Source organism: Neurospora crassa, linkage group I, assembly GCF_000182925.2.
Source record: "Neurospora crassa OR74A linkage group I, whole genome shotgun sequence".
Classification (NCBI taxonomy): Eukaryota; Fungi; Ascomycota; class Sordariomycetes; order Sordariales; family Sordariaceae; genus Neurospora; species Neurospora crassa.
The window spans coordinates 2,522,215-2,544,738 of record NC_026501.1 but is presented as its reverse complement, the minus strand read 5'-3'; the positions used below and the strand labels follow the sequence as shown (position 1 = coordinate 2,544,738).

The 22,524-nt window shown below is 51.2% G+C and overlaps 8 protein-coding genes and 1 non-coding gene across 9 annotated transcripts; 5 read left to right on the top strand and 4 right to left on the bottom strand.

Annotated features, from left to right (window-relative positions):
• Nucleotides 1-1,382: 1,382 nt before the first annotated feature.
• NCU02504 (DUF1640 domain-containing protein) lies at nucleotides 1,383-2,970 on the top strand. The gene is made up of 2 exons (XM_960005.2): nucleotides 1,383-2,017; nucleotides 2,114-2,970. Exons 1-2 carry the CDS (start codon nucleotides 1,623-1,625, stop codon nucleotides 2,541-2,543), a joined length of 825 nt encoding a protein of 274 aa, XP_965098.2. The 5' UTR covers nucleotides 1,383-1,622; the 3' UTR covers nucleotides 2,544-2,970.
• A 368-nt stretch (nucleotides 2,971-3,338) lies between these two features.
• On the bottom strand, nucleotides 3,339-4,160 carry NCU02503 (hypothetical protein; the record flags this gene model as incomplete). Its single annotated transcript, XM_960004.1, has 1 exon — nucleotides 3,339-4,160. One exon carries the CDS (start codon nucleotides 4,158-4,160, stop codon nucleotides 3,339-3,341), a length of 822 nt encoding a protein of 273 aa, XP_965097.1.
• Nucleotides 4,161-5,449: 1,289 nt separating this feature from the next.
• NCU15024 lies at nucleotides 5,450-5,535 on the top strand. The gene has a single exon. It is a non-coding gene; the product is annotated as a tRNA-Gln (tRNA).
• A 276-nt stretch (nucleotides 5,536-5,811) lies between these two features.
• On the bottom strand, nucleotides 5,812-8,375 carry NCU02502 (S-adenosyl-methionine-sterol-C). The gene is made up of 2 exons (XM_960003.2): nucleotides 8,049-8,375; nucleotides 5,812-7,973 (listed from the first exon to the last, which is right to left on the bottom strand). The coding sequence occupies exon 2, from the start codon at nucleotides 7,308-7,310 to the stop codon at nucleotides 6,144-6,146; it is 1,167 nt and encodes a 388-aa protein (XP_965096.1). The 5' UTR covers nucleotides 7,311-7,973; nucleotides 8,049-8,375; the 3' UTR covers nucleotides 5,812-6,143.
• A 469-nt stretch (nucleotides 8,376-8,844) lies between these two features.
• NCU02501 (hypothetical protein) lies at nucleotides 8,845-9,997 on the top strand (the record flags this gene model as incomplete). Its single annotated transcript, XM_960002.1, has 5 exons — nucleotides 8,845-8,994; nucleotides 9,070-9,113; nucleotides 9,383-9,454; nucleotides 9,644-9,763; nucleotides 9,922-9,997. 5 exons carry the CDS (start codon nucleotides 8,845-8,847, stop codon nucleotides 9,995-9,997), a joined length of 462 nt encoding a protein of 153 aa, XP_965095.1.
• Nucleotides 9,998-10,741: 744 nt separating this feature from the next.
• Nucleotides 10,742-12,907, top strand: ccg-4 (clock-controlled gene-4). The gene is made up of 2 exons (XM_960001.3): nucleotides 10,742-12,455; nucleotides 12,525-12,907. The coding sequence occupies exon 1, from the start codon at nucleotides 11,556-11,558 to the stop codon at nucleotides 12,453-12,455; it is 900 nt and encodes a 299-aa protein (XP_965094.1). The 5' UTR covers nucleotides 10,742-11,555; the 3' UTR covers nucleotides 12,525-12,907.
• A 242-nt stretch (nucleotides 12,908-13,149) lies between these two features.
• Nucleotides 13,150-14,454, bottom strand: NCU02499 (DNL zinc finger domain-containing protein). Its single transcript, XM_960000.2, has one exon. The coding sequence runs from the start codon at nucleotides 14,310-14,312 to the stop codon at nucleotides 13,596-13,598; it is 717 nt and encodes a 238-aa protein (XP_965093.1). The 5' UTR covers nucleotides 14,313-14,454; the 3' UTR covers nucleotides 13,150-13,595.
• Nucleotides 14,455-14,920: 466 nt separating this feature from the next.
• NCU02498 (Cullin-3) lies at nucleotides 14,921-18,707 on the top strand. Its single transcript, XM_959999.3, has 3 exons — nucleotides 14,921-15,465; nucleotides 15,536-17,841; nucleotides 17,921-18,707. Exons 1-3 carry the CDS (start codon nucleotides 15,427-15,429, stop codon nucleotides 18,090-18,092), a joined length of 2,517 nt encoding a protein of 838 aa, XP_965092.3. The 5' UTR covers nucleotides 14,921-15,426; the 3' UTR covers nucleotides 18,093-18,707.
• On the bottom strand, nucleotides 18,639-22,097 carry NCU02497 (hypothetical protein). The gene is made up of 2 exons (XM_959998.2): nucleotides 20,983-22,097; nucleotides 18,639-20,929 (listed from the first exon to the last, which is right to left on the bottom strand). Exons 1-2 carry the CDS (start codon nucleotides 22,031-22,033, stop codon nucleotides 18,906-18,908), a joined length of 3,075 nt encoding a protein of 1,024 aa, XP_965091.1. The 5' UTR covers nucleotides 22,034-22,097; the 3' UTR covers nucleotides 18,639-18,905.
• Between the last annotated feature and the right edge of the window lie 427 nt (nucleotides 22,098-22,524).

Here is a 22,524-nt window from a genome sequence, read left to right as displayed (position 1 = left end):
AGTAGCAACCGATATCGATAGTAATCCATTGACCCAGGTTGAACTAGAAGGGTGCTACACTTGATTGTTCATCATACTCCCCGTGAACATGCCATTTGTCACCACGACTGACATCATGACATACTAGGTTGTTCAGACAATTTGGGAGCTATAGCAGTGAAGCCTGCCCAATGGATCGTCGAGGTTAGAAGTATTGATGCATCTAACGAAACAAAATGCTTGCAGCATTACAATGTTTATAACAAGGAAGTGTGAAGCAGTGAACATTGAGTGCGCTGATGAAGGAAGACACTGGCTTTCTGGATCGGCCAGCCTCCATTCTCTCCCCACCTGGCATCCTGTTTGGCAGGTCAGGCTGTTGTCCTCAGCCAGGTTCGGTCATCGCCAAGCGAGTTGAATGATTGCACTTTGACCGTTGCAGGTCCCAAAGGTACATTATATTCCCGTTGATACTTCGTTTCAGAACCCTACATAGAAAGAGAGAGAAAAAAAGGTTTCAAAGCGTCGATACTGAGTTCATACTGGAAGTATCAATGAACAATGTCTTAGTCGAGCAACATTGCCTGGATCAGAACGACATTTTCCAAGCCTCAACATCAAGCAGGTCAACAACCAGAAGTTGTGCCACTTTGAATTCCTTTCATGAACGGAATGGATCTGATGTGGGATCCCGAAGAAAGGCACAAAACCCCTTCTGAAGACTTATCGCAACCGTCTTCAACCCATATGCTCCGTAACATCACATGCACACGCGAGTAGACATTCGGTCTCTTCGATTGTGTACGAGCTTGCAGTACGCCGCTACTTGGTACGTATGACACGGAACACTCGTTCACAAATGTAAACGTTCATATCAAATTACAAAGCACATCGATGTAGGTATGTACGCCCAATCATTGCGACCCTTTCCATGGAGCCACGAAGGGCAAGGAAAGCACCGCACCCAAGATTGTTCGCTGGTATCTGTTCTCCATTCTGTTCGAAATCGATGAATTGGTCCTGGGTCAGCTCCGAACGAATCCGGGGACCTCGCATCCAAGTTGCATTCCGAGAATGTGATATAATGCGTTGTAAAAATTGGAGAAAAAAGGAAGAAAAAGTCCAAAAGCGAAAAAGTTTTCGGCTACTTTTATGGACGGCCAGGCGGGCAGGGGACGTGCACGCAGCAGACCAGTTGGCTGTGGCTTACCAGCGCAAGTCGAGGTGGGGTTCAATTCTGGCGGGACGATTCTCACTGCCCGTCAGGTCCATACTGCACCAGCCACAAGAACGAGCACCGGGCGTAATGCGGATCCGCCTTTCAGCAAGAATGCCAAGAACGCGGCCAAAGCCGGCACAGGTGGGGCCGGCTATGGAGATTGGACGCATGGATCCTCGTCAATGTCACTGCCCCTTCCGAATGCCGGGCAAGATCCCGATCATCTGGAAGTGTGACTGACGTGGTGACTTACGTTCTGCAACGACATCATTTCTTCAATCTCCGAAAAGCTCCAACACTTCCTGTATCCCAGTTTCGACAACACAGTTACCCTCGCTTCTGCAGAACATCCACCAGACCGAACCGCTCCTTACCTATTATCAAAGTACACGCAAAACGAACCAAAGACAAACCACCAAAGACAATGAACACTGCGCAATCCCTCCCACGATTTCTACTCCCACGGCTGAGTTGGCAGGGTCCTCTCTCGCCAAACGTACCCAGAACTGTTCCGTCCATCCTCCTGCAAGCCCACGATCAGCAACCACGAATATGGCAACCCCTCTGCTCTTCAAGGTCCTTTCACTCGAGCCAGCCGACTGATCGTGCCCAATGTACCGCACCGAGCAACAAGCCGCGGTCGCTTAACATAATCGTCCGCAACCCAAGTCTAAGACGCTCATTCCATGCTTCCGCGGCACGAAGGCGCGACCACCACTTCGACACACTCAAGTTTGTCCAGCGCCTACAAGAAGATGGGTTCACAGAAGAGCAATCAGTGGCCATGATGAAAGTCCTGAACGACGTGATCGAAGAAAGGTGAAGCTCACATTATTCATTAGCCACCCCTTTTCTTCTTCGACACCCCTTATTGTCCCGCTCCGTAAACTTACCACTCCTCTTCTCTCTAAGCAGCATACAAAACCTCACCCGAACCATGGTCCTCCGCGAAGACGCCGCCAAAGCGACCTACACGCAAAAAGTCGACTTCGCCAAGCTGCGCAGCGAGCTACTCTCGGCCGACAGCACCGAGTCGAACACCACCCGGGCCGCCCACGAACGGCTGACCAACGACATTGCCAAGCTCAACAGTCGGCTACGCGACGAGATCGGTCGTACCCAGGCTAGCGTCCGGCTCGACCTGAATCTGGAGAAGGGCCGCATCCGCGAGGAGGCCGTGTCGCAGGAGCTCAAGATCAAGGAGACGGAGACCAAAATCGAGCAGGAGGTGGCAGCGTTGAGGCAGCAGTTGGAACAGGTCAAGTTCCAGACGCTGCAGTGGCTTATGGGTGTTTGCACCGGTTTTGCTGCGTTGTTGCTTGGTGCTTGGCGTCTATTGATGTGAGGTATCACCGGGAAGACCGGGAGGGTGGGTTTGTTATGTTTGCTTGAGGTTGGAGTCTTTTTTCTGCCTAGGAAAGAGTTGTCGTGATACCCATGGTATAACTACTGAGCGCTATGCTTGTTTGTCGTTTGTGCCTATGAAAGAACCAAGGAATCGCTTTCACAAGCACCACGTTGAAGTCCGGCCCTATCTGTTGCTCTACGTTTGAGTGGTATCGTTTGCACTAAGGGATGAAACTGGTGGTCATGGTTCCTTTGGTTAGCTCCACAAGAACGGCCGCGGACAAGTGTCGATGGTACCCATGTGCTTCTTGCTGCGCATGCCATGGACATCACAAATCAGTGAAGTTTTCTTCATTTCAAGCGTTTACTGCATGTACCGTACTTACCCTTCCTCTGACGCTTTAATGTTGTAAGTCTAAAACGTCGGTATGTCTCAGAAGTAGCACTCGGCCCAGCGGAAGGGCTTGGGTATTCGAGTCCCGCATCACGTACTTAATAGGGGTATCACAGTCTATGTAAGCTCAATTGGAGACGGAGAGGTGTCGTGTTCAGTCTACATGCGATCAAAGCTGAGACCAATCTTAGTGGCTGCGGCTACGAGATGATCCTCAAGCTATTAAAGGAAAGGTTGAAATCACAAAGTCGTGGAATGGAACGCTTTTACAGTCTCTCAAGACAACCAAGTGCTTTCAAATATCCCCAATCTACTTCGGCTATCTGTCTCCATGGATCCCTTCGATTTGTACCAACAAGGCCACACCTAAGTAACCCACACCACGACGTACACCAAGTGCTAACCCTCACACTTCATCTTGATACTCTTACACCTCGCACAGGGTGTCAGCCCAGTCCCAGTCCCACGATTACCACCATTTCCATTTCTCTTCTCATCAGCACCACCATTACCCGTCCCGCCACCATCAGCGTGACCGCTACCGTTGCTCAAGACAGTACAAGGCAAGAACTCATCACCCCTCTGAGGCCTCGCGAAACGTCCTATACCAGTACGCGTACATGTACCAATCAGGTCCCCTCTGACATTCCCAGCAGCAGCAGCAGCAGCTACCTCATCCAGCTGTCTCTGTCTGCGAGCGCACGAGTGACACGGGCCGGGAAGGCGGGGGACGCCCGTCGCTTGGATTTGGCGGGCGCGGGAGACTTCGTAGGCTGTGCCGTATTTCTTTCGTTTCTTGGGGAAGTTTGTTGTTGTTTTTGGGGTTGGAGTTGTTGGAGTTGCGATTTTGAAGTGGTATTGGGGTAGAGATTGGTGGGGTTGTATGGAGGGAGACTGTGAACCTGAAGGAGGTGATTGTGGTTCTGTTTGCGATTGATCTTGATGCCGAGGGCTCGGAGGGGTAGGGGCTGTAAGTATGAGTGTTGGCTTGCTGGATGATGTTGGTGCTTCTGGGTTGGTAACGGTTGGCTGGGGTAGGAGTGTTGTACGTGCTGTATGCTGCGTCTTTTGAAGGGTGTTGCTCGTGCGAGTGGAGGAGAGTATTGCTTCAGTTTCGAAGTGTTGTGGTTGAGAACCATTCGCGAGACACTTCCTCTTCTTGACCGCTGGCCGCTGCGAATAGAGATCGTCAACGTTGGAAATATCTGCTTGAGGAGTCATGTTATGACATGACCGAGATAGAGTTGGAGGAGGCGACAAGACGCGGGTACTCTCCGCATGATGGTGGTGGGCAGTGTTGATTTGACCAGTAGCAGGGTCCTCACGGGAGCAGGACAGCGTCCGATATGTAGACCTCTTATTAGGGACTTGCGAAGTTGGAAGCACCACAACTCTTCCATGGATACCGACTATCTGTTTTGTACACGGAAGCTCTTTTGTGGTGGTAATAACCCGATGTTCCTCAGCTCCCAAAGCTATTCGTTTCCTATAGTCGGCGGCCTGGACTGGTGATGAAAACTGGCAAGGGCTTGAGGTTTGTGTGCGCAGCATCAACAGGCCTACTACAGCATCGATTTCTGCCGTCGACAGATGAACGCTCATATCGGTCAGAGCCTCTATAACCCTGAGACTAATGTGTTGCTCATGGTTGTTCGACGGCGTGATCTGTGAGGATATGTCTGGTGGTCTAGACTGCTGAAAAGGTCTTCTCGCACGGGATAACCACATCGCGTCACCCAGAGACTCGGGGCACAATCTATGCGAATCTTCATTTGTCACTTTTCGAAGTTTTCTTCTTCCTGGTAAGAGAGAGTTCTGGGTCCCAGAGGCTCTTACGGGCAAGAAGAAGCAGAAGAAGGAAGCGGTGATTGCGTCCACACTTTGACAATGGAGCAGGCAAGACCTTGGATAAACAGAAGAAGACTAACTCCTCGTCGCCACGGGAATATTCTCTTTCTCTGACATGATGAGAGTCGAGAAGGTTCAACAGTAGTACTTCAGCATTTGATGGGGCGTCAAATTCCTGTGAAGCGCTTTGTAAGGTCGTGAGGCTTTATATACCTATCTTGGTGGTGTCTGATTCCATTACCCCAGGTGGGTGTTGTCAACAATCGCTAACAAACCCTGGACAGATATTCATGAGCCCAAAACAAGCGGCATGTTTTCCAAGCACATCAACCTAGTGATCTTCAAGATTGTTCCTGAAGAATGCCCGCAAATTGACATATGATGACGGCTTTCCTCGTCTGCAGGCATACTGCTCGTTGCCCATGTTGAAGATGCTAAGAGATGTAGAAAAAGTTCTTCAAAATGCACTACAGTGACTTCTCTAGTCAATCAATTGGGCTTCCTGAAGTTTCGAAACTTGTTTTACGCTTACAACTGCCTCTGTTGCTTGGGAAACGTTCAGTGTTCATGTCATCATCTTGGGTGGTCCTGAACCTTGGATTAGCCTTTATAGGCTGCGTCTTTTTGACATTCACTTAACCAATAGCAAACGTGGTACACACGGTTGTATAGTGTAGCGGTTATCACTCCGGATTCTGATTCTCCTCAGGACATTCCGGCAACCCCGGTTCGATTCCGGGTACGACCTCATTTTTTTCCTTTCCTCTACCGTCGTAAATCTGTTGCCTCCGTATTTCTCCCGCATTGCAGCCCATTTTTATTATTTTTTGAGCCGTTTCAAGATTACGATCAGATGTGCTGCTTACTAGTTGTTTCGGGAATTGTCCTGTTACGGCACCATGGACCGGAACAGTTCATCAAGGGCTCAGCTTGGCCGCCAAGATAGTCCACGACATGTGTAATACATACGGAAACTGACATATAGATGTTCAACAATTATACAAATTGTCACGAACATGACCTTGTCATATGCAGATGGATTGTTTGAGTAGTTAGTTTTGGTATTGCAATACAAAATGCCTCGTTCTATGGATATCTAATTGTTTGAAGACAAGGGTGCAGTAAACAAGAAAGAAAAATGCAACAACCCACGTACAAGAGATGACCATTCCTTATCATCATCCAACATCCCCCATCACACATACATTATTGATTATTCTAGAAAATGAACCGAAAGGGGGGATATCCATCGCAAAAGGTTTAAACGGTATCATAAGCCGAAACCTTGCACGAAACCATCACCACCATGCGCCAGGCTTGCTTTGTTTTGTGCACAGGTATCTGTCGTTCAAGCGATTAGAGGGGCTTCTCCGCAACAATCCAGTAACTTGTCGAAATGAGACGCATCCTGTCCATCTTCACAAACGCCTGCCCATCCAGGCATAACCTGTTGATCAATGTCTTGAAGTGCTGGGGTAGGACCTTGATCTTCACCAAGCCCAGAATGATCTGGCGCATGGTGCGGAAGTAGATGTCAACCCGATCAATCAGAGGTGCCTGCAAGCCGTCGATGCTCGCGTTCTCGGATTTCGTGACGACGAAGCCAGCATCCTCGAGGGCCTTCTCGAAGCTCTTGGGCGTTGGCGTGCCAACGGCGCCGATTAGGGGCTTTACGCGCCTCATGAGCGCAAGGTGTTCCGGGTTGCTGGGGTCGTAGCCTGGCAGGCTAACCCAGTCGAGGAGCGAGACCTTGGCGCCCGGCTTGAGAACGCGGTAGACTTCACGGAAGAGCGTTGGGAGATCCTTGCACAATGACAGTGCTTGGATCTGGTAGAAGCAGTCAAAGGAGTTGTCGGCGAAGGGTAGTGGTAGCGTGTTCATGTCTTGTTGTACAAAAGTGTTCTTGAATCCCTTCAGGTTGTTGAACTCTTGTGCCTGGGCGACCTGGTTAGGGTCGATGTTGAGACCGGTAACTGTAGCGCCGGTCATGCTGGCCATATGAGCAGCCACGCGCCCTCGGCCACATCCCAAGTCGAGAACCTTGTCGCCGGCCTTCATGCCAATGGCATGCGCGACGGCCTTCTCATAAAGCAGCTGATTCTCGATGACGGAAGCCCGCTTGTCCATGTGGGGAGGAATGTACATCTTCTCGACATCGCCCATGGCGCAGAGGTGGTTGATGATTCCGTAGTAAGCCTTCAAGCACTCGCCGACCTTGGCCTGGTAGTCAGGACCAAGTTCCTTGACCATGGCATCTTCGTCGGCCCAGTCAAGGTTGTAGATGACATACGAGTGCATGTAGTCATCTACCTGTTTTGGTGTTAGGTGGTGAATATACTTGAAGGCTGACCGGAAGGTCTTGAAGCGGTTTGTGGTGGATTGCCGGTCGGCGTCGTCAAGCCCCAGCGCATCTTGCTTTCGTGTAGATGGTGGCGCATTCACGGAGAGCTTTTGCTTCTCTTCGGCTATCCTGTCGATGCCGTCGGAGCTATCCGATACCCGGTTTTGAAGTGGAACGGACATGGTGAAGAATGTGCAGATTTCTGGGGCGCGGGGGAGGCAGTGCTTGAGCCCCAGATGCGGAGATATGGGCGGAGAGGTTTAAGTTTTGTGGATGGGGGGGTGGTAGAGCCCTTCGCAAGTGAAAGATGGATGAGAGGACGACAACTGATGTAGAAGCCGGAAATAAGCACAGCACAACGGGCCACAGAGCTGCCTTATTGTGAAATATTTGGTTGGCTAGGTAAAAGTTGAGTGAGAGGAGAATGAACTGAAGGAGTAAACGCAAAATTAGTGGATAGACAGGTAAATATCGATTATGATATCAAAAGCCATGCATGGAGATGAACGGGAATTCCAGGTACCCTCGATCTATGGCACTATCACTTGCACGGGAAGAGCGGAGCTCAAACTGTGGAAAAGAAAAGAAAAACTTTAACATGCAAGGATTGGGACTGGACAATGATCGGAGCATACTGTCAACAGACTGGATCCCGAAAGGTCCGGGAGGTCCGGGAGCGCCGGATGAGTTCGGTCGGAAGTCGGGTCCAAAAAGTCGTCACCTGAGGATGAGTTCGCCGCGTCGCGACTGACTTTGAAACGGTAGTGTATGATATCTGGGCGCTTAAAGGGGACCATGAAGCCGTCATCATGAAAAGTTCGGGGCTTCAAAAGAAGCAGGAAGAACTGTGCTTGGGGATAACCGTTCGGTGAATTAGTCATCTCCACTGTTGGGTAAGACGCATGCATCAGTCATCCCACCTTCCGGTTTGCTGTTGCAGCCGTTGCACTAATGGATGCTTCCCGTCTTGTACAGATGACAGTGACAAAGTTGATGGGAATACTACCAACGACATCAAGTTGTTTGCGTATTACCGCAGATGCCGCCTTGATCGACGACTATGGGGCAACGGGCAGGAACGGAGGGAGAGAGGAGGGTTCATTTCCCTGTGTTCCGCTCTCATAGGCATCATATCCCCATCATAGCCATCATGGACTGGTGTTGGTAATCTGCCATGTCCAAAAAAGCGCGGAACCTCGGTTCAAACTTTGTAAGCGGCCGAAATGTGTACCTTTGGCTCGTCTCGTGGGAAATTTAGCGCCGGATGTTCGTTGATAAGTGCGTCTTTTCTGGGCGACTTTTTCAATTGGAGTCCCCTCCTCAACCGCTTCAAATAAAAAGATGGGCGATATCGGTGCTGTTTGAGCCGTCGGTCAATATGTCACCAAATGCCGTTGTGAGAGAAGGACAGGGTCCTGAGCGCCGGGATCCCATCTTCGGACAAAACTAGCTCGGAGGTAACTCTGACAAGATTTTCTCTGATGCCGGGATGACCTCGCGGTGGGACTTTCGACGAATAGAATCTAACAAGCCGCAACCCTGAGAGTTGAGCAGGGTGTATTTTACCTCATCTCCCCATCGCTGTTGGCACGACACATCAACCTGATATCATGTCGGCTTTGCATAGTACGATTGGTACGTGAGGCATATGGCCGGAGAGCTCGGTCGTTGGGTCCCGTTCGGATCGGCGCCTGACACGTTCAAACCATCAAGACAATGCCGGGTGTGCTACCGAGTGTTCGTCAAGGGGGTTCTGACGCTGTGGTGCCGGGCATCTTTGCTGAGATTTTGAGCCGATCAGGCGAGGCCAGCGGTTGCGGGCGAACCCGAATGGTCATCGCGGGCGCGTTGAAAAACCCGAGTGAAGTGAAAGGCCGGAATCCGGTCGTTGGTCCATTATACACATCAGTCCTGGTAAGTTCGTTAGCTTGGTACCTACAGACAGGGGTTTTAAGCAGGGGAGATGGGGAATGTTACAGCCCGCTGTAAGTACCCTGTTATTACCCTATAATTATACCGCTTATAGAGGGTGCGCTGGGTAATTCTAGTTGATTTAGTTAGAATTCGAGGGTTTGTATGTGGGTGGTTGAATGCCTCCTATCAACCGATTCTCACTTTGAATTGAACCAATCAGAGCTCGTAGATAGACCTATCCCGCCTTGCAGCCCCCCCTGTTACCCCCTTGTGAGAAGATGTGGGGCGTGTATGGCGCTAACAAACTTTTAAGGACTGATGTGTAAATGCCGTTGAAAAGCTTTGGGGTCCCGGGCCGCTTAGTTGGGATGACGCACTGTCTGCAGCCCGCTTCCATGTTGCAGATTTTAGTGTACGTACTGTGTACCTTACTAGTTCAGGGTCCGACCACTGAGCCAGCCAGCCCTATCAGGCCGGGCAGTATAATCAGCGTTGCTAGATACGGAGCGCTCCTCGCAGCTTCTGAAGACTGATAACTGACCTGGTGCTGGTTTGCCGTAGAAATTGTTAGTACGTGAGTGCTCTGGATCCACCTGTACAGTGTAAAGGAAATCCACGGCACTTTCACAATGGAAACTTTGCATGGCGCCTCGGAGCTGCCCGAAGTCCTCTCGAGACCTGATGGGAATACTGTACCGGTAAACCGAATACCATATGCTTGGTGAGTTGCCAGACGTGCAGAACCCGACCAACCGCATTTTATAATGATCTGCGAACACTCCAGTCCTATGAATCACATTGATCGATCTGGGCTGCTGGCCCAAATTTCACTTCCGCAACACCACCATCGACAGGACTGCAACCCATCACAACTCGCAGTATCAATACCGAAGACTTTACCAGCGGAGCATCTGCTATACTTCGCTGCAATTGCGAACGAAACATGTTCAACTGAAACATAACCCATCACGAATTTCCCGGGTAAATTAACCACAGAAAGAGCACCAGTTGTTCGTGGAAAACCCCCAAGTTGAACTGAACAGTAACTCACGTCTCGAGAGTGAGCGGATAGACTTGAACACGTGGGGAAAGCTTCTGATAAGATTGAAGAAGCCATGCATTTCGCATGAAAAGAGTTGGTTACTTATGTCAGCTACTTTTGATGGCCAGGCAAGCCAGGTTTACCAGGCTCTTCGCAAACAGTGCTTCTTGCTCTGGATAAAAAAAAGTGTTGATCTTGGGAACATGCAAGAAAGAGGAAGAAAGCAGCGCATTCCTGATATTAGACGATCAGATGCCACGATCAATAAGAAGAAAACCGTTTAGGCGCTGGAAACTGGCGCTTCTGTTGTTTTTTTGTCCTTTGTTGTGCCACCTTCGTTCAACATCACACCGGCGTCTCCTGCATGAACCACGAGGACACTCCGATACGACTCATTTCTCTGTCTGAAACAATAGTTTCTTGATGTTCCTCTGTTGTTTCCTCGAGGTACTGGATCCCACTCCAAAGAAAAGCTGGCGCCAGAGGTTCAGCTTGCCCAAGCCTGGGGCCAGGCGCAATTAGTCCTTTGAGCAATCAACCACGCTTTCCCAAAATGGGTTTGAATAGAACTTCAATAAACACTTTGTTGCGGACCCCTAAATTTGCCGCGAGTCTACCACACCGCATGCACCAAACAATCACCATGCCTCTCCTTCACGTTCCCTGCCTTATTCTGGAAGGACGCTATTTCTCACGTGGCATCAACGCAAAACGCCTCTTACATCCTCATCTTCACCTCGCCCTTGCTTTGTCTTCCGTACAACTAACCTGCTTTAGACGTTTGGCTTCTCCCCGAGTCCCGTATCCCCGGCTGCATGAAGCATCTTCAACTGGGCTAGTTCCGTCAGGCCATCATTGGGCGAAGCACCGAGTCTGATCTGAACGTCTTCGTCCGAACCTCGATCGCCTTGAAGCTCTTCAACGTTTCCGACACCTCGGGACCGAACTTTCATCCCTTCGAGTTTTTAGTCGTGGCAACCCTTCCCATGCTCTGGGAGAAGGTGGCTCTATCGTTGGGCTCAATGAAGCCTTCCTCTGAATAGAGATCTGAATAAGCCATTGACGAATCCCCTCCGTCGACCTCCACCAAAGCAAACCCTTGACCTCAATAACCACACCATCACTGATGATCCTTTCACCACCTTTGCCTAGTTCTGGACCGGCCTGTTGTCTTCTTTGAACGAGCTCCCTCCCTCGCGGCCACCGCCTCCTTGGACGATCCTTGTCGCTGACCAGGTTAACCTCCGGTTCTATAGAGATTGCGTTTGAATAAACATGTCTGCGCAGACGACTTAAGCAGCCGTGATATTCTGTATATAAAAGATGGTGTTGACCACCTCAGAACACACTTCTTTTTTTCTCCATCACCTTTGACATTGCCAATCAACCCTCAGAGGTCTTCATTCTCTCAATCAACAGGGTCCTTTCGTTGACACTTTTTACATTCTTCATCCAAGCCGTTTTGTTCAAGATGAAGTTCACTCTCCCTCTTGTCATCTTCGCCGCCGTGGCCTCCGCCACCCCGGTCGCCCAGCCAAATGCCGAGGCCGAAGCCCAGTGGTGCCGGATCCATGGCCAGTCCTGCTGGAAGGTCAAGCGTGTTGCCGATGCCTTCGCCAACGCCATCCAGGGCATGGGTGGTCTCCCTCCCCGCGATGAGTCCGGCCACCAGCCCGCCCAGGTCGCCAAGCGCCAGGTCGACGAGCTTGCCGGCATCATCGCCCTCACTCAGGAGGACGTTAACGCCTACTACGACTCGCTCAGCCTCCAAGAGAAGTTCGCTCCCTCCACCGAGGAGGAGAAGAAGACCGAGAAGGTCGCCAAGCGTGAGGCCGAGGCCGAGGCACAATGGTGCCGCATCCACGGCCAATCGTGCTGGAAGAAGCGTGAGGCCGAAGCCCAGTGGTGCCGGATCCACGGCCAGTCGTGCTGGAAGCGTGACGCCCTCCCCGAGGCCGAGCCCCAGTGGTGCCGCATCCACGGCCAGTCCTGCTGGAAGAAGCGTGACGCCGCTCCCGAGGCTGCTCCCGAAGCTGAGGCCAACCCGCAATGGTGCCGCATCCACGGCCAGTCCTGCTGGAAGGCCAAGCGCGCCGCCGAGGCCGTCATGACCGCCATCCAGTCCGCCGAGGCCGAGTCCGCCCTTCTTCTCCGTGACACCACCTTCAGCCCCGTCGACCGCGTCGGCAAGCGTGATCCCCAGGTGTGCAACATGAGGCTCCACCCCAAAAAGGTTTGCTGGAAGCGTGATGCCTCCCCTGAGGCCGCTTGCAACGCTCCCGACGGCTCCTGCACCAAGGCTACCCGTGACTTGCACGCCATGTACAACGTGGCTCGTGCCATCCTCACTGCTCACTCCGATGAGAACTAGGTTAGTAACAGCTTCCCTCTCTCGAGATGCCCCGAGCAGCCCAAATGCTAACTTTCATCACTTCGGCAGATGTTTCCCCGAAATCTTCTTCCCTAGGAGAGGGTACGACAAAGCAAACCAAAAGGGGGCAGAGAAAAGGCTTGGATATATCACTTTTGCTCCCTCTTTACACACTTCACTTCTTTCTGGAAAAAAAAAAGTACAACACATCTACATACACCACAGAAGCTTTTTGGGTTCACACTCAACACAAAGGGATTGGATAGGTCAATACTTGTGCAATCCTGTTTTTATCAATTATTCTTCAAGTGGGATGGGAAGGGGGGTATTGGAGCATGCCTGTACTTAGCTAGTTCTGAACCTCTCCCGCTCACCCGGACACTGAATTCAAGGATGAGGCTGCTTGCCGATCGAAGGCAGCCTCGAATACTTTCCTTGATATGCTTTCTTCATGCTCACTTGCTTCCCGTGACATGTTATCTGCCCATATGGTCTGGAAATTTGCTGATCATCGGTTCGTGATCTTGTGAAATGTGTTTATAGCTGGTTTGACGCATGGTTGTCCAGGTCCAATAATATAATAGATGGAGTGTTGATGACTTATTTCCTAAACGCCAAAAGTCAGACATCGGGTGAATGGTTTGTGAACCATCCTTCGCCCCTGAGACTTGGAGGCCTATTCGCTATCGGGATCCGTTGAAGTACTTAAAAATACGGGGGAGTATCCACGGTTTCTTTGTATCGTGGGGTAAGAACCGAGAGAACAACAATATCATGTCTTGGTGTCTGATGTTCATAAGCCGTCCGTGCCATCCAGATCATGTTCCCAGCCGCTGCCTAGCGCGAGGGCTTTGCCGAACCTTTCCCAGTTTTATACTTCTATACATATGATACAATTAGTATGACTCTCGACATCAGGTATGCCAACGTCAACAGACTGGCCTGCAATGCCTGTCCATATGATATCCGTTGCCTTCTCTCTTTTCTCTACCCTTATTGCCCTTGCTGGACTTGGTAAATCCGTCAGCGACTCCCAAAAGCCAGAACACCCAAAGAGTCACACCCGCTCGTCACGGCCCCTTCTTTCTCCAGCCAAGGCATTTCCAGTGATGGCCACTCCCCCTTTTATCCATCCAACATTCAATTGCTCTCATCCCCATCCTTCTTCCCCTCTCCAGGCCTCACATTCTTGAAAGTTGACCCCGGCGGACTATTATCCACCTCCTTCTTCGGCCTCTCCGGCGCCGGCTCCGGCTCCGGCTCCCTCATGGTACTTGTCCCATCCTCCCAAAACTCCACATCCCCATCCTCGCCCAGAGTCCCCCTCTTGACCATCATCCCTTTTTCTTTCAACAAATCCTCGACCGTCACTTTCCGATCTCCGAAGAGCTTGAGGTGGTCGCTGATGACGTGTCGGTTACGGCAGTTCGGGCACGAGATCAACACGGACCCGTGGTGGTAACCCTGTTTGGAGACCTTGTGCTTGGATCGGTGATCGCAGGGGATGCAGGTGAAAGTGAGCTCGTACTGGGGGACTTGGGACGTGTCACGCTTGGGTTGTGCGGGTTGTTGTTGGTCGGAGGGAGGGGATTGAGGTTCGGGGGAGGATGAGGGCTGGCTTCGAGGACGAGGGATGGTGTGTTTTTGTCGGATTGGTGTGTAGTTGATATCTCCTCGTTGTTGTGTTTGCTGTTGCGGTGACAGTGGTACTGGCCGCTGGCACTGAGAGCTGTAGGAGTGAACGAAGTAGTTGAGGAAGCGCGACGTTGTGGTTGTGGTTTTCAACGATTGCGCCGGCGCCGAGCCGAGTCGGGTAATGCAGGACAGTGTTGATGCCGCTGCTCGTTTGGAGGCCATGGCTGGAGGTATTAGATGGGAATGTTGGGTCGGTATGGGATCCCGTTTGGGAATTGGTTGAATCACGGCCAAAAATTATGATATTCTGCGCAAAAAAAAAGATATTATGCGATAGATTCGGATAGAATCCGGTCGTTTCGTCATTGCGCCGTAGAAGTCCAGCAGCATCGCGACCCGCCCGCCCGCATAGGTAGGTACCCTGTCGCAATGTTTCTTATCGATAACGATCCCTGCGGAATATCCAATCCACTTGCCTCTACTTCCCTTGCAGTGCGCCTCTCCACCTGTAACAGTTCGCATCTTTCCGGCGATGCTGTCGATGATGAATTCCAGTAAAGTGGCAAGGCCAAGTACTCTCTATCTGGTGTTCATCTTGAGCTGCCCTCGACACTCACCCAGATTAACGGAGTTTCTGTTGAGTCTGTAAACAACACTGGGTGCCCGGCGTTGGAGCTGGTACGTAACGTGTAATAATACTTACAACACACTACTACTATGATACTGCTTCGATCTCTTAAGCTCTGTTGAAAGTACCTAGTACCTGGAGATCCACACCTATCTACCGCGTGCCTGAACTTCCCGTTTGTCAAATACCGTTTAGGTACCCTTCCATTACTAAACTTCATCCTCGACCACGTCTCTCACGTTTGCCACTTCTGGCAATTAACATGCCTCGGGTTTTCACTTTCTCTTGACTTCTCCATTTGGTCTTTTTTTTTCAGCCCCGGGGGTTCATATACTTTACGATTCGCGGACCACCAAACGTTTTCTTTCTTCGGTCTGGGGATCGTGTACATCTGCTGCGAATCGCAGAACCCATTCCAACCCTTTGAGAGCTCGTCCCGCGCGCCCTGGCCCAGCTCGACCTGACAACTTCCTTTGTGACTCTCCATCAATAACGACTCATTGGCCACAATCACCATAGCCCTTTAGCTATTACGCGTCTTCTATTCAGACCTTTTCTTCACGCACACACCGTCGATACCCCTACTGGTTACCGACTGCGGTCGCTTGACACTATAGCTACTATTGGAGGGGTCACACCTGCAGGACTTCCACTTCACCCTTCACAAAAACCCTTGCGGTTTAGGAACGGAGCACAAACGTCGCAATCATGGCATCGAGAACCAACAAGATCAGGCCCATAAGGAAGGTGTGTGTATTGGGTTTACTTACGCGGCTTGGGCGTTTTTCACCATGCAGTTAAACTAATGATATGTTAGCCGATAACGAATCGAGACCAGAGCGAGTTCGAGCCATGCTGGGCCCTTTTGCGCGACGCCATGACCGATATTCACCTACAGAACGCCGGCCGTCTGTCCTTCGAACAACTATACCGAGCTTCATACAAGATTGTGCTTCGGAAGAAGGGCGCCCTACTCTACGAGAGGGTTAGAGACTTTGAGCAGGAGTGGTTCCGAGATCACATCATGCCGAACATCGCCGCCCTGATCACCAAGAACCTGATCAACATATCGCTGCTTCAGCACCCGGGGTCGAGTTCACATGAGCGCAGGGAGATGGGCGAAAAGTTCCTGCGCGGAATACGAGACTCATGGACGGATCACAATAGGTCTATGAACATGATTGCGGATGTGCTCATGTATCTCGACCGTGTCTATACCCTAGAGACGAAGCAGCCCTCTCTGTTTGCCGTTACAATTGGTCTCTTCCGGAACAATGTCCTCCGGAGCCACATTGGCGCCGCCGCAGAAGACATCGAGCAAGACTTTGTCGTCTTTGACATTCTCTGCGCCGTCATATTGGACCTGATCAACATGGAGCGCGACGGCGATATCATCAACCGAAACCTAGTGCGCAAAATAACTGCGATGCTTGAGAGCTTATACGAGACAGATGACGAGATCGAAAACCATCGGCTTTACCTAACCCTTTTCGAACCTCGGTATCTCGAGGCAAGCACCGAGTTTTACCGTAAAGAGTGTGAGAAGCTGGTCCAGGAAGCAAATTGCAGCACGTGGCTCCGCCATGCCCAACGGCGACTAAACGAGGAGCGCGAGCGATGTGGTACTACCCTATCAATTATGACGACCGACAAAATCGCGAGTGTTGTGGAGAAGGAGCTCATCGAGGCAAAGCTCGATGTCTTTCTGGCCATGGAGGGGAGCGGCCTGAAGCCCATGATCGACAATGATCGCTTGGACGACCTTTCGATCCTGTACCAACTCATATCCAGAGTGGACAGTACGAAATCGGCGCTAAAGGTTATTCTACAACGTAGAGTGCGGGAGCTTGGACTGGAGATTGAGAAGGCGCTCAAGAACACAGACTTTTCCGTCGCTGGTGCAGCTGCTGGGGATGGTGAGGATGCTGGCGAAGCGGCAGAGAAGGCCAAACCCCAGACCTTGAATCCGGCTCAGCAGCAAACCGCTGCCGCTATCAAGTGGGTGGACGACGTATTGCAGCTTAAGGACAAGTTCGACAGAATATTGTCCGATTGCTTCTGCGATGATCTCCTGCTACAGTCCGCTATCACACGAAGCTTCTCCGACTTCATCAACTCTTTCAATCGCAGTTCTGAATATGTTTCTCTATTCATTGATGACAACCTCAAACGCGGCATCAAGACCAAGACGGAAGCCGAAGTAGACGCTGTCTTGGATAAAGCCATCGTTCTTCTCAGATATCTTACAGATCGAGACATGTTCGAAAGGTATTACCAGAAACATCTGGCCAAGCGGCTACTGCATGGGAAGTCTGAAATCCATACCGAGAAGGAGATGGTATCCCGTATGAAGTCAGAAATGGGCAATCATTTCACATCCAAGTTTGAAGGCATGTTCAAGGACATGGAGTTGTCCAAGGACCTAACCGACAACTACCGTGACCATATCGCCAGTTTAGGTGATGCCGACTATAAGATGGTTGACCTCAACATCAACGTCCTGACCACCAACAACTGGCCACCCGAGGTAATGGGTGGTGGTACGTCGAAGGGAGAAGGGGCGAAACTGGATTGCTTCTATCCACCCGAAATCAAGCGGCTCCAGGAGAGCTTTTACAAGTACTACCTGAAGGACAGGAGCGGCCGTGTTCTTACATGGGTTAGCTCGGCGGGCAATGCGGACATCAAGTGTGTGTTCCCCAAGGTTCCGGGCAAGGAGACTGGACCTTTGAGCAAGGAAAGGCGGTATGAGCTAAACGTCTCGACGTATGGCATGATTGTGCTTATGCTGTTCAACGATCTCGTGGACGGCGAAAGTTTGAGCTTCGACGAGATCCAAGCCAAGACGAACATTCCGGCACCAGAGCTCATGCGGACACTGGCTTCACTTTCGAGTGTTCCCAAGTGCAGGGTACTGCTAAAGGAACCGGCCACAAAGAACGTCAAAAATACCGACAAGTTCTCTTACAACGCACAGTTTGTGAGTAAGGCTATCAGGATCAAAGCTCCCGTTATAAGCAGCATTTCCAAGGTCGAGGGAGACGAGGAGCGAAAGGAGACGGAAAGGAAGAATGATCAGACGCGCGCTCATGTTATCGATGCGGCGGTTGTCAGAATTATGAAGTCAGTCATTTTGCCCGTTGCCCTATTCCGAGTCGGTTAACATGTATCTTGTCCCGAAGCTAACGTTTTACTTTAACAGGCAACGCAAGTTACTGGCCCACACCAAGCTCGTAAACGAGGTGATCTCGCAACTCATGGGCCGCTTCAAGCCCGACGTACCGCTAATCAAGAAACGGATCGAGGACCTCCTGGCGAGAGAGTACCTGGAGCGGGTTGAAGGTGACTCGTCAACGTACCGATACTTGGCTTAGTCCACTGCATCGCATTACACATAGTGGTAGTATATGTCGCACTAACCATAACACTATCCCGACTGGATAGTCGTTTACATACAATACATACAACAATTCATGATTGGGAGGTCCGGCGAAACCCATGCTTTAAATAGAATCTTGATGACGTCAGTCCTCTAGTGGCCGTACGAGTAAGCAACGTGCCCTACTTCTTTACCCCTTTCTACCATGCAAAAATCCTGTAAATATATATATACATGTGTGTGTGCCCAGACATCATTACGGCTGAGCTATTCTTGGAAGGTCCTTGGGTGATCCGTCTCCCAACCCTATCAGAAGAAAGCTCCCTGTACAAACATCGGATGGGGGATATTCAGAAATGAGACACACATATTCGCGACATTGCATCTTTGGGCTGGGTCCGATGGCGCTGGACATGTATTTTTTCTAAGTTGCGCATCAGCGGCTTTGTCATTCCTTCAGGAGTTGCGTTGAGTCGAGTTGAGTTGAGTTGTCTTTTGTTATTGCATATAGGCTTAAAAGTCATCCATCGCATCGGTCTTTCGCCACGGGCCGTAATTGGAAAAAGTTGGGGGAATGAATAGAAAGTTTGAAATCTACAACGAGAAACAGTCCACATGTGGTGCCTACTCTCCTTTCTTTGCCTTTAGAGTGTTCAAATATTAATCAAGAGTAGGAACTAGCAAGCAAGGGTTTATTGGCACTTCTATGATACCGCCGGTGCTTTTTGCGCCATCATCAAATACTGATAGTATCACTTCCCATCATTTCACCTATCAACCTCTCAACACCACCCAGAGGTATTTAGCTCTACTCTTGCATCGCCGCAGCATTAGCACTGGCACTAGCATGGCTCTGGCACCAGTTAAGCCAATCCGAGAAGAAGGCCGGTTGGATCTTGACATCGCCCTTGAACCACTTCAGCTGCGAATCCGCATACAGCTCAAACACCTCTTCCGTCTTCTCCCTCGCTACCAACACCGACGCGATCGCCAAGCTCGCCGTTGACGCCGCCTTGGCAAACGCGTGCGACCCGTCTTTGGGCGCCTCCGAGTGCACCTCCTGCAACTTCGCCACCAGCTCCTCGACCTGCTCGTCGCTAATTTCAGTGGCAAAGCTGCTCTTGGCCTTCTTGAGCGCCTTGGAGAATTGATTGATCATCTCGCACGCTTTATTGGCGAGTGGTTTGGTGGTGGTCGTGCGAATTAGCTCCAGCAGGGGGAGCAAAACCTCAAAAGCGAGTGGGTTCGCGATGGCTGCTTCCTTCTTGACAAAGATGGCAAGCAGGTCGAGGACGCGGTGCTTGAAGTTGATCACCGTTTCCTTGGCGTCCTTCTTCTCCTTCTTCTTGTTGGTATTGGCTGCCTTGGCCCGGTGCTTGAAGATCTCGGCTAGCTTGGCGTCGACTTCCATCATTTCGCTGTCGGACATGTCGGACTCGTCACCAGAGTCCGCAGCGTCGGCGTCCTTATCGAGGCGGTGGCTGCCGAGAGCTTCGGCTAAGGCGGTGTCCAAGGCGTCGAGGGCTTCTTGGTTTTCGTTTTCAGGTTCCGAGGTGTTGTCGTTGTCCATATCGTCGTCGTTGTCAGGATCGGAATCGTTATCGCTGGGTTCGTCGTCGGAGCCGGCTTCTTCGAGGTTGACGATTTCCACATCGGAATCGAGTTCTTCCGCGTCGTCGTCGCTTCCGTGATCGTGGTCGAGCTCGTCGTCCGAGCCTTCGGCGTTGGCCATGTCCTCGTCTTCGGTGCTGAAAAGCGCTTGCTGGCCCTTGGCGCTCTCTTCGGCTGTCAGGGGGTCAGTCAGAAGCTTGAGGGCTTCAGACGACATGAGGTTTGTGAAGGCCTCGAAAACCTGCTGCGATACCTGCCGCATGAGCGAAGACGGGCGAGCAACCATGGCGAGAAGGATTTCCACCAGGAACTCGGCGATACCCTCGCCGCCTTGAATGTCCTCGCCGGCAAGCTTGTCGTAGCACTCTTCGAGCTCCTCGAGAAGGTTCATGACGTCGGGGTCTTCATTGTAGAATTGCAGGATAGCGACGGCATACAACAGGGCGAGAGCCTGGCGGGGAGCTTTGGTATCCTTGGTGTCCTTGGCGGGGTCGAGCAGGTCTTTGAGCCGCTCGTAGGCTTCGAGAACAGCTCCGCCGATCTCGTCCTCGGGGTCCAGGTCGACCTTGATGGAGAGGATGGCGCCGCAGAGGTGGCCGAAGTCTTCGGGCCTCTTCACGAGCTTGGCGAAGGCAGAGGTGGTCTTGGTGCGGAGCGCCTCTCTGATGCTTGCTGGGACTGACTGGTTCGAGTAAGCCAATTCCGTGAGGACCTCGATCGCCGAGCCAGGAACGGAGACGCTTGAGGTGTTCTCCTCGTCGGATGGGACGCTAGAGAGTCTGAAAAGGTAGCTGCTCAGTGACTGGTAGTACTTGGTCTCATCAAGACCGCTTTTGGAGAAGTCCTTGAGCTGCAGAGTCTTGAGTACCTTCTTGATGCTTTCGGGGGTGGTATGTTGCAGGATTTTGTCGACGGTCTTGGTGTTAGTCCGTTGATCAAAGTTGTACACGCCATTGTGGCTAAGAAGCTGGCGAAGAATTGTCGGCAGAAGGGAGGGATCGCGGTCAACGATAGCTTCGATTCCCTTAAGCGCTTTGATTGCCGCGCGGTGAAGATACCTGTCTTCCTTGGCAGCTTGATTCATGAGACAAGTCATGAGGTTCTGGCTAAATACGGACTCGACGATGAAGGTCTGGCTGGCTGCGCCTTCGAGCATCCGCTGGAAGATCATGAACCCAGAGAATTTTTGGCTGTCCGACGAGGTTTTGGAGAAGAATCCCTCTGATGAAACTTGTTAGCTCACGATCCACTCAATGATGGGCAGTGATACATACCATCAACGACCCGCTTCCAAAACTGCTTGAACTGCTCAGCGGCATCAAACTTATCCTTCTCACCAAGCTTCAGGAAATGGGCAAGAATCAAATTCCACACAAAGTGCAACTGAGCAGTCCAGTTGCCTTGCTTCTGTTTCTTGTTTCCCGCTTGATCGTTGGACGTATCTCTACCACTGTCCTTCAGGACAGTAGGAAGAGAGGTGAGGGACCCAGCCTCAAGAGGGCTTCGCCACGGCTGTTTGGGCATTTTCATGTCTGGGAAGCGATCGAGAGCGGCAATCCAGATACCAACACCTTCAGGCGTCTTGGCCACCCCTTCATCGGCGAGTCTCTGCAGCGTTTCCTCCGCAAGTTCGACCTCCATCTGGGAGATGGCCTGCACAATAATCCAGCCGCATTGAGACTTGAGCCACGACTTCTTCTGAGAAAGTTTGAGGACCAGGTCCAAAACAGCCTGCCACCTCGACTTATCGGAGAAGAGAATGCCGGCACGAACAAAGCATTCAATGCCAAACAACTGACCGAAATAGTGATCTCTCTCCTCCTGACCATTGCCACTGCCTCCAGCATCGGTTTTCTCAACCAGAATACCCAGAACCTTGTCGAATGTGAGCCCTGTGTACCTGGACCCAGCAAGGTATTTTTCTCCAAACAGCTGACCCAGAATCTCAGTCAGAACCAGACTGAAGCCCAGACGGGATGCGTTCCTCCCACTGGCGAGACCGCGGAAAAGGCGGCCGGCAAGGTGGCGGAAAAGGACGGGCTCCTCGACGCCATTGCCTTCCAAAAGACCAGCAATTATGATACTGGCAGCCTCAATGCGTTCACTTTGGTCTTCGCTGCCGAGCTTCTCATACAGTGCAAGCTCTCTCTTGCGCTCCTCAACGGTGGGGTGCTCGGTGAAGGGCGCCGGCTTGTCCTGGACTTTTGATGATGCCTTAGTTTTTGTCGAACCATTTGTCACTGGCGTATCTTTCTTTGATCTTTTCTGAGAAGGGAGACTGTCATTGGCAGCCTCCTTTGGCGTGCGTTTCCTTTTGTTGGCCATTTTGTCTGCCGTCGGTGTTGTTTTGAAATTCGATGACAACTTCCTGCCCGGGTTCAGGTTGTCAGTGGATGCGATGCCAGTACGAACAGCTGCCGGCCATTAGAGGTATCGCCGTCTCCTGGAAAATTTTAGTGGAGCCGCTGCTGTTCTGCCTGCCTCTACCGCTTTACCGACGGGATGATTATTTCTCTTAATTGCATAGAACGATGACAGCATCATGCAATGTTCGCCAAACCATCCACATCCTACTAAAGAACAATTTGCTGGGGCTGCTTGTCTTTGTCTTGATGATCACATCCACTCTACCAATACGTGTGCATATTCGACTGGATGAGGAGGCCCATTTATTCCTAATAACGTTTTACAGAATTTGCGAAGTACTGCGTCAATCGATCTCAACATGGTTTATTTCAAGTGACCTGAATACACTGTGGACCGTCATCATGTGACACCGCGTTACCCCGCGCGTCGCCGGGGCAATGTTTGTTTAC

Bases quoted from the DNA above. Each gene is read 5' to 3' on its own strand.
- NCU02504 (XM_960005.2), top strand. From the start codon at position 1,623: ATGAACACTGCGCAATCCCTCCCACGATTTCTACTCCCACGGCTGAGT. The intron at 2,018-2,113 runs GTGAAGCTCACA...CTCTCTAAGCAG, and splicing joins AACGACGTGATCGAAGAAAG to CATACAAAACCTCACCCGAA.
- NCU02502 (XM_960003.2), bottom strand. From the start codon at position 7,310: ATGTCCGTTCCACTTCAAAACCGGGTATCGGATAGCTCCGACGGCATC.
- ccg-4 (XM_960001.3), top strand. From the start codon at position 11,556: ATGAAGTTCACTCTCCCTCTTGTCATCTTCGCCGCCGTGGCCTCCGCC.
- NCU02499 (XM_960000.2), bottom strand. From the start codon at position 14,312: ATGGCCTCCAAACGAGCAGCGGCATCAACACTGTCCTGCATTACCCGA.
- NCU02498 (XM_959999.3), top strand. From the start codon at position 15,427: ATGGCATCGAGAACCAACAAGATCAGGCCCATAAGGAAG. The intron at 15,466-15,535 runs GTGTGTGTATTG...ATGATATGTTAG, and splicing joins AGATCAGGCCCATAAGGAAG to CCGATAACGAATCGAGACCA. The intron at 17,842-17,920 runs GTCAGTCATTTT...TTACTTTAACAG, and splicing joins GCGGTTGTCAGAATTATGAA to GCAACGCAAGTTACTGGCCC.
- NCU02497 (XM_959998.2), bottom strand. From the start codon at position 22,033: ATGGCCAACAAAAGGAAACGCACGCCAAAGGAGGCTGCCAATGACAGT. The intron at 20,930-20,982 runs GTATGTATCACT...AAGTTTCATCAG, and splicing joins TTGGAAGCGGGTCGTTGATG to AGGGATTCTTCTCCAAAACC.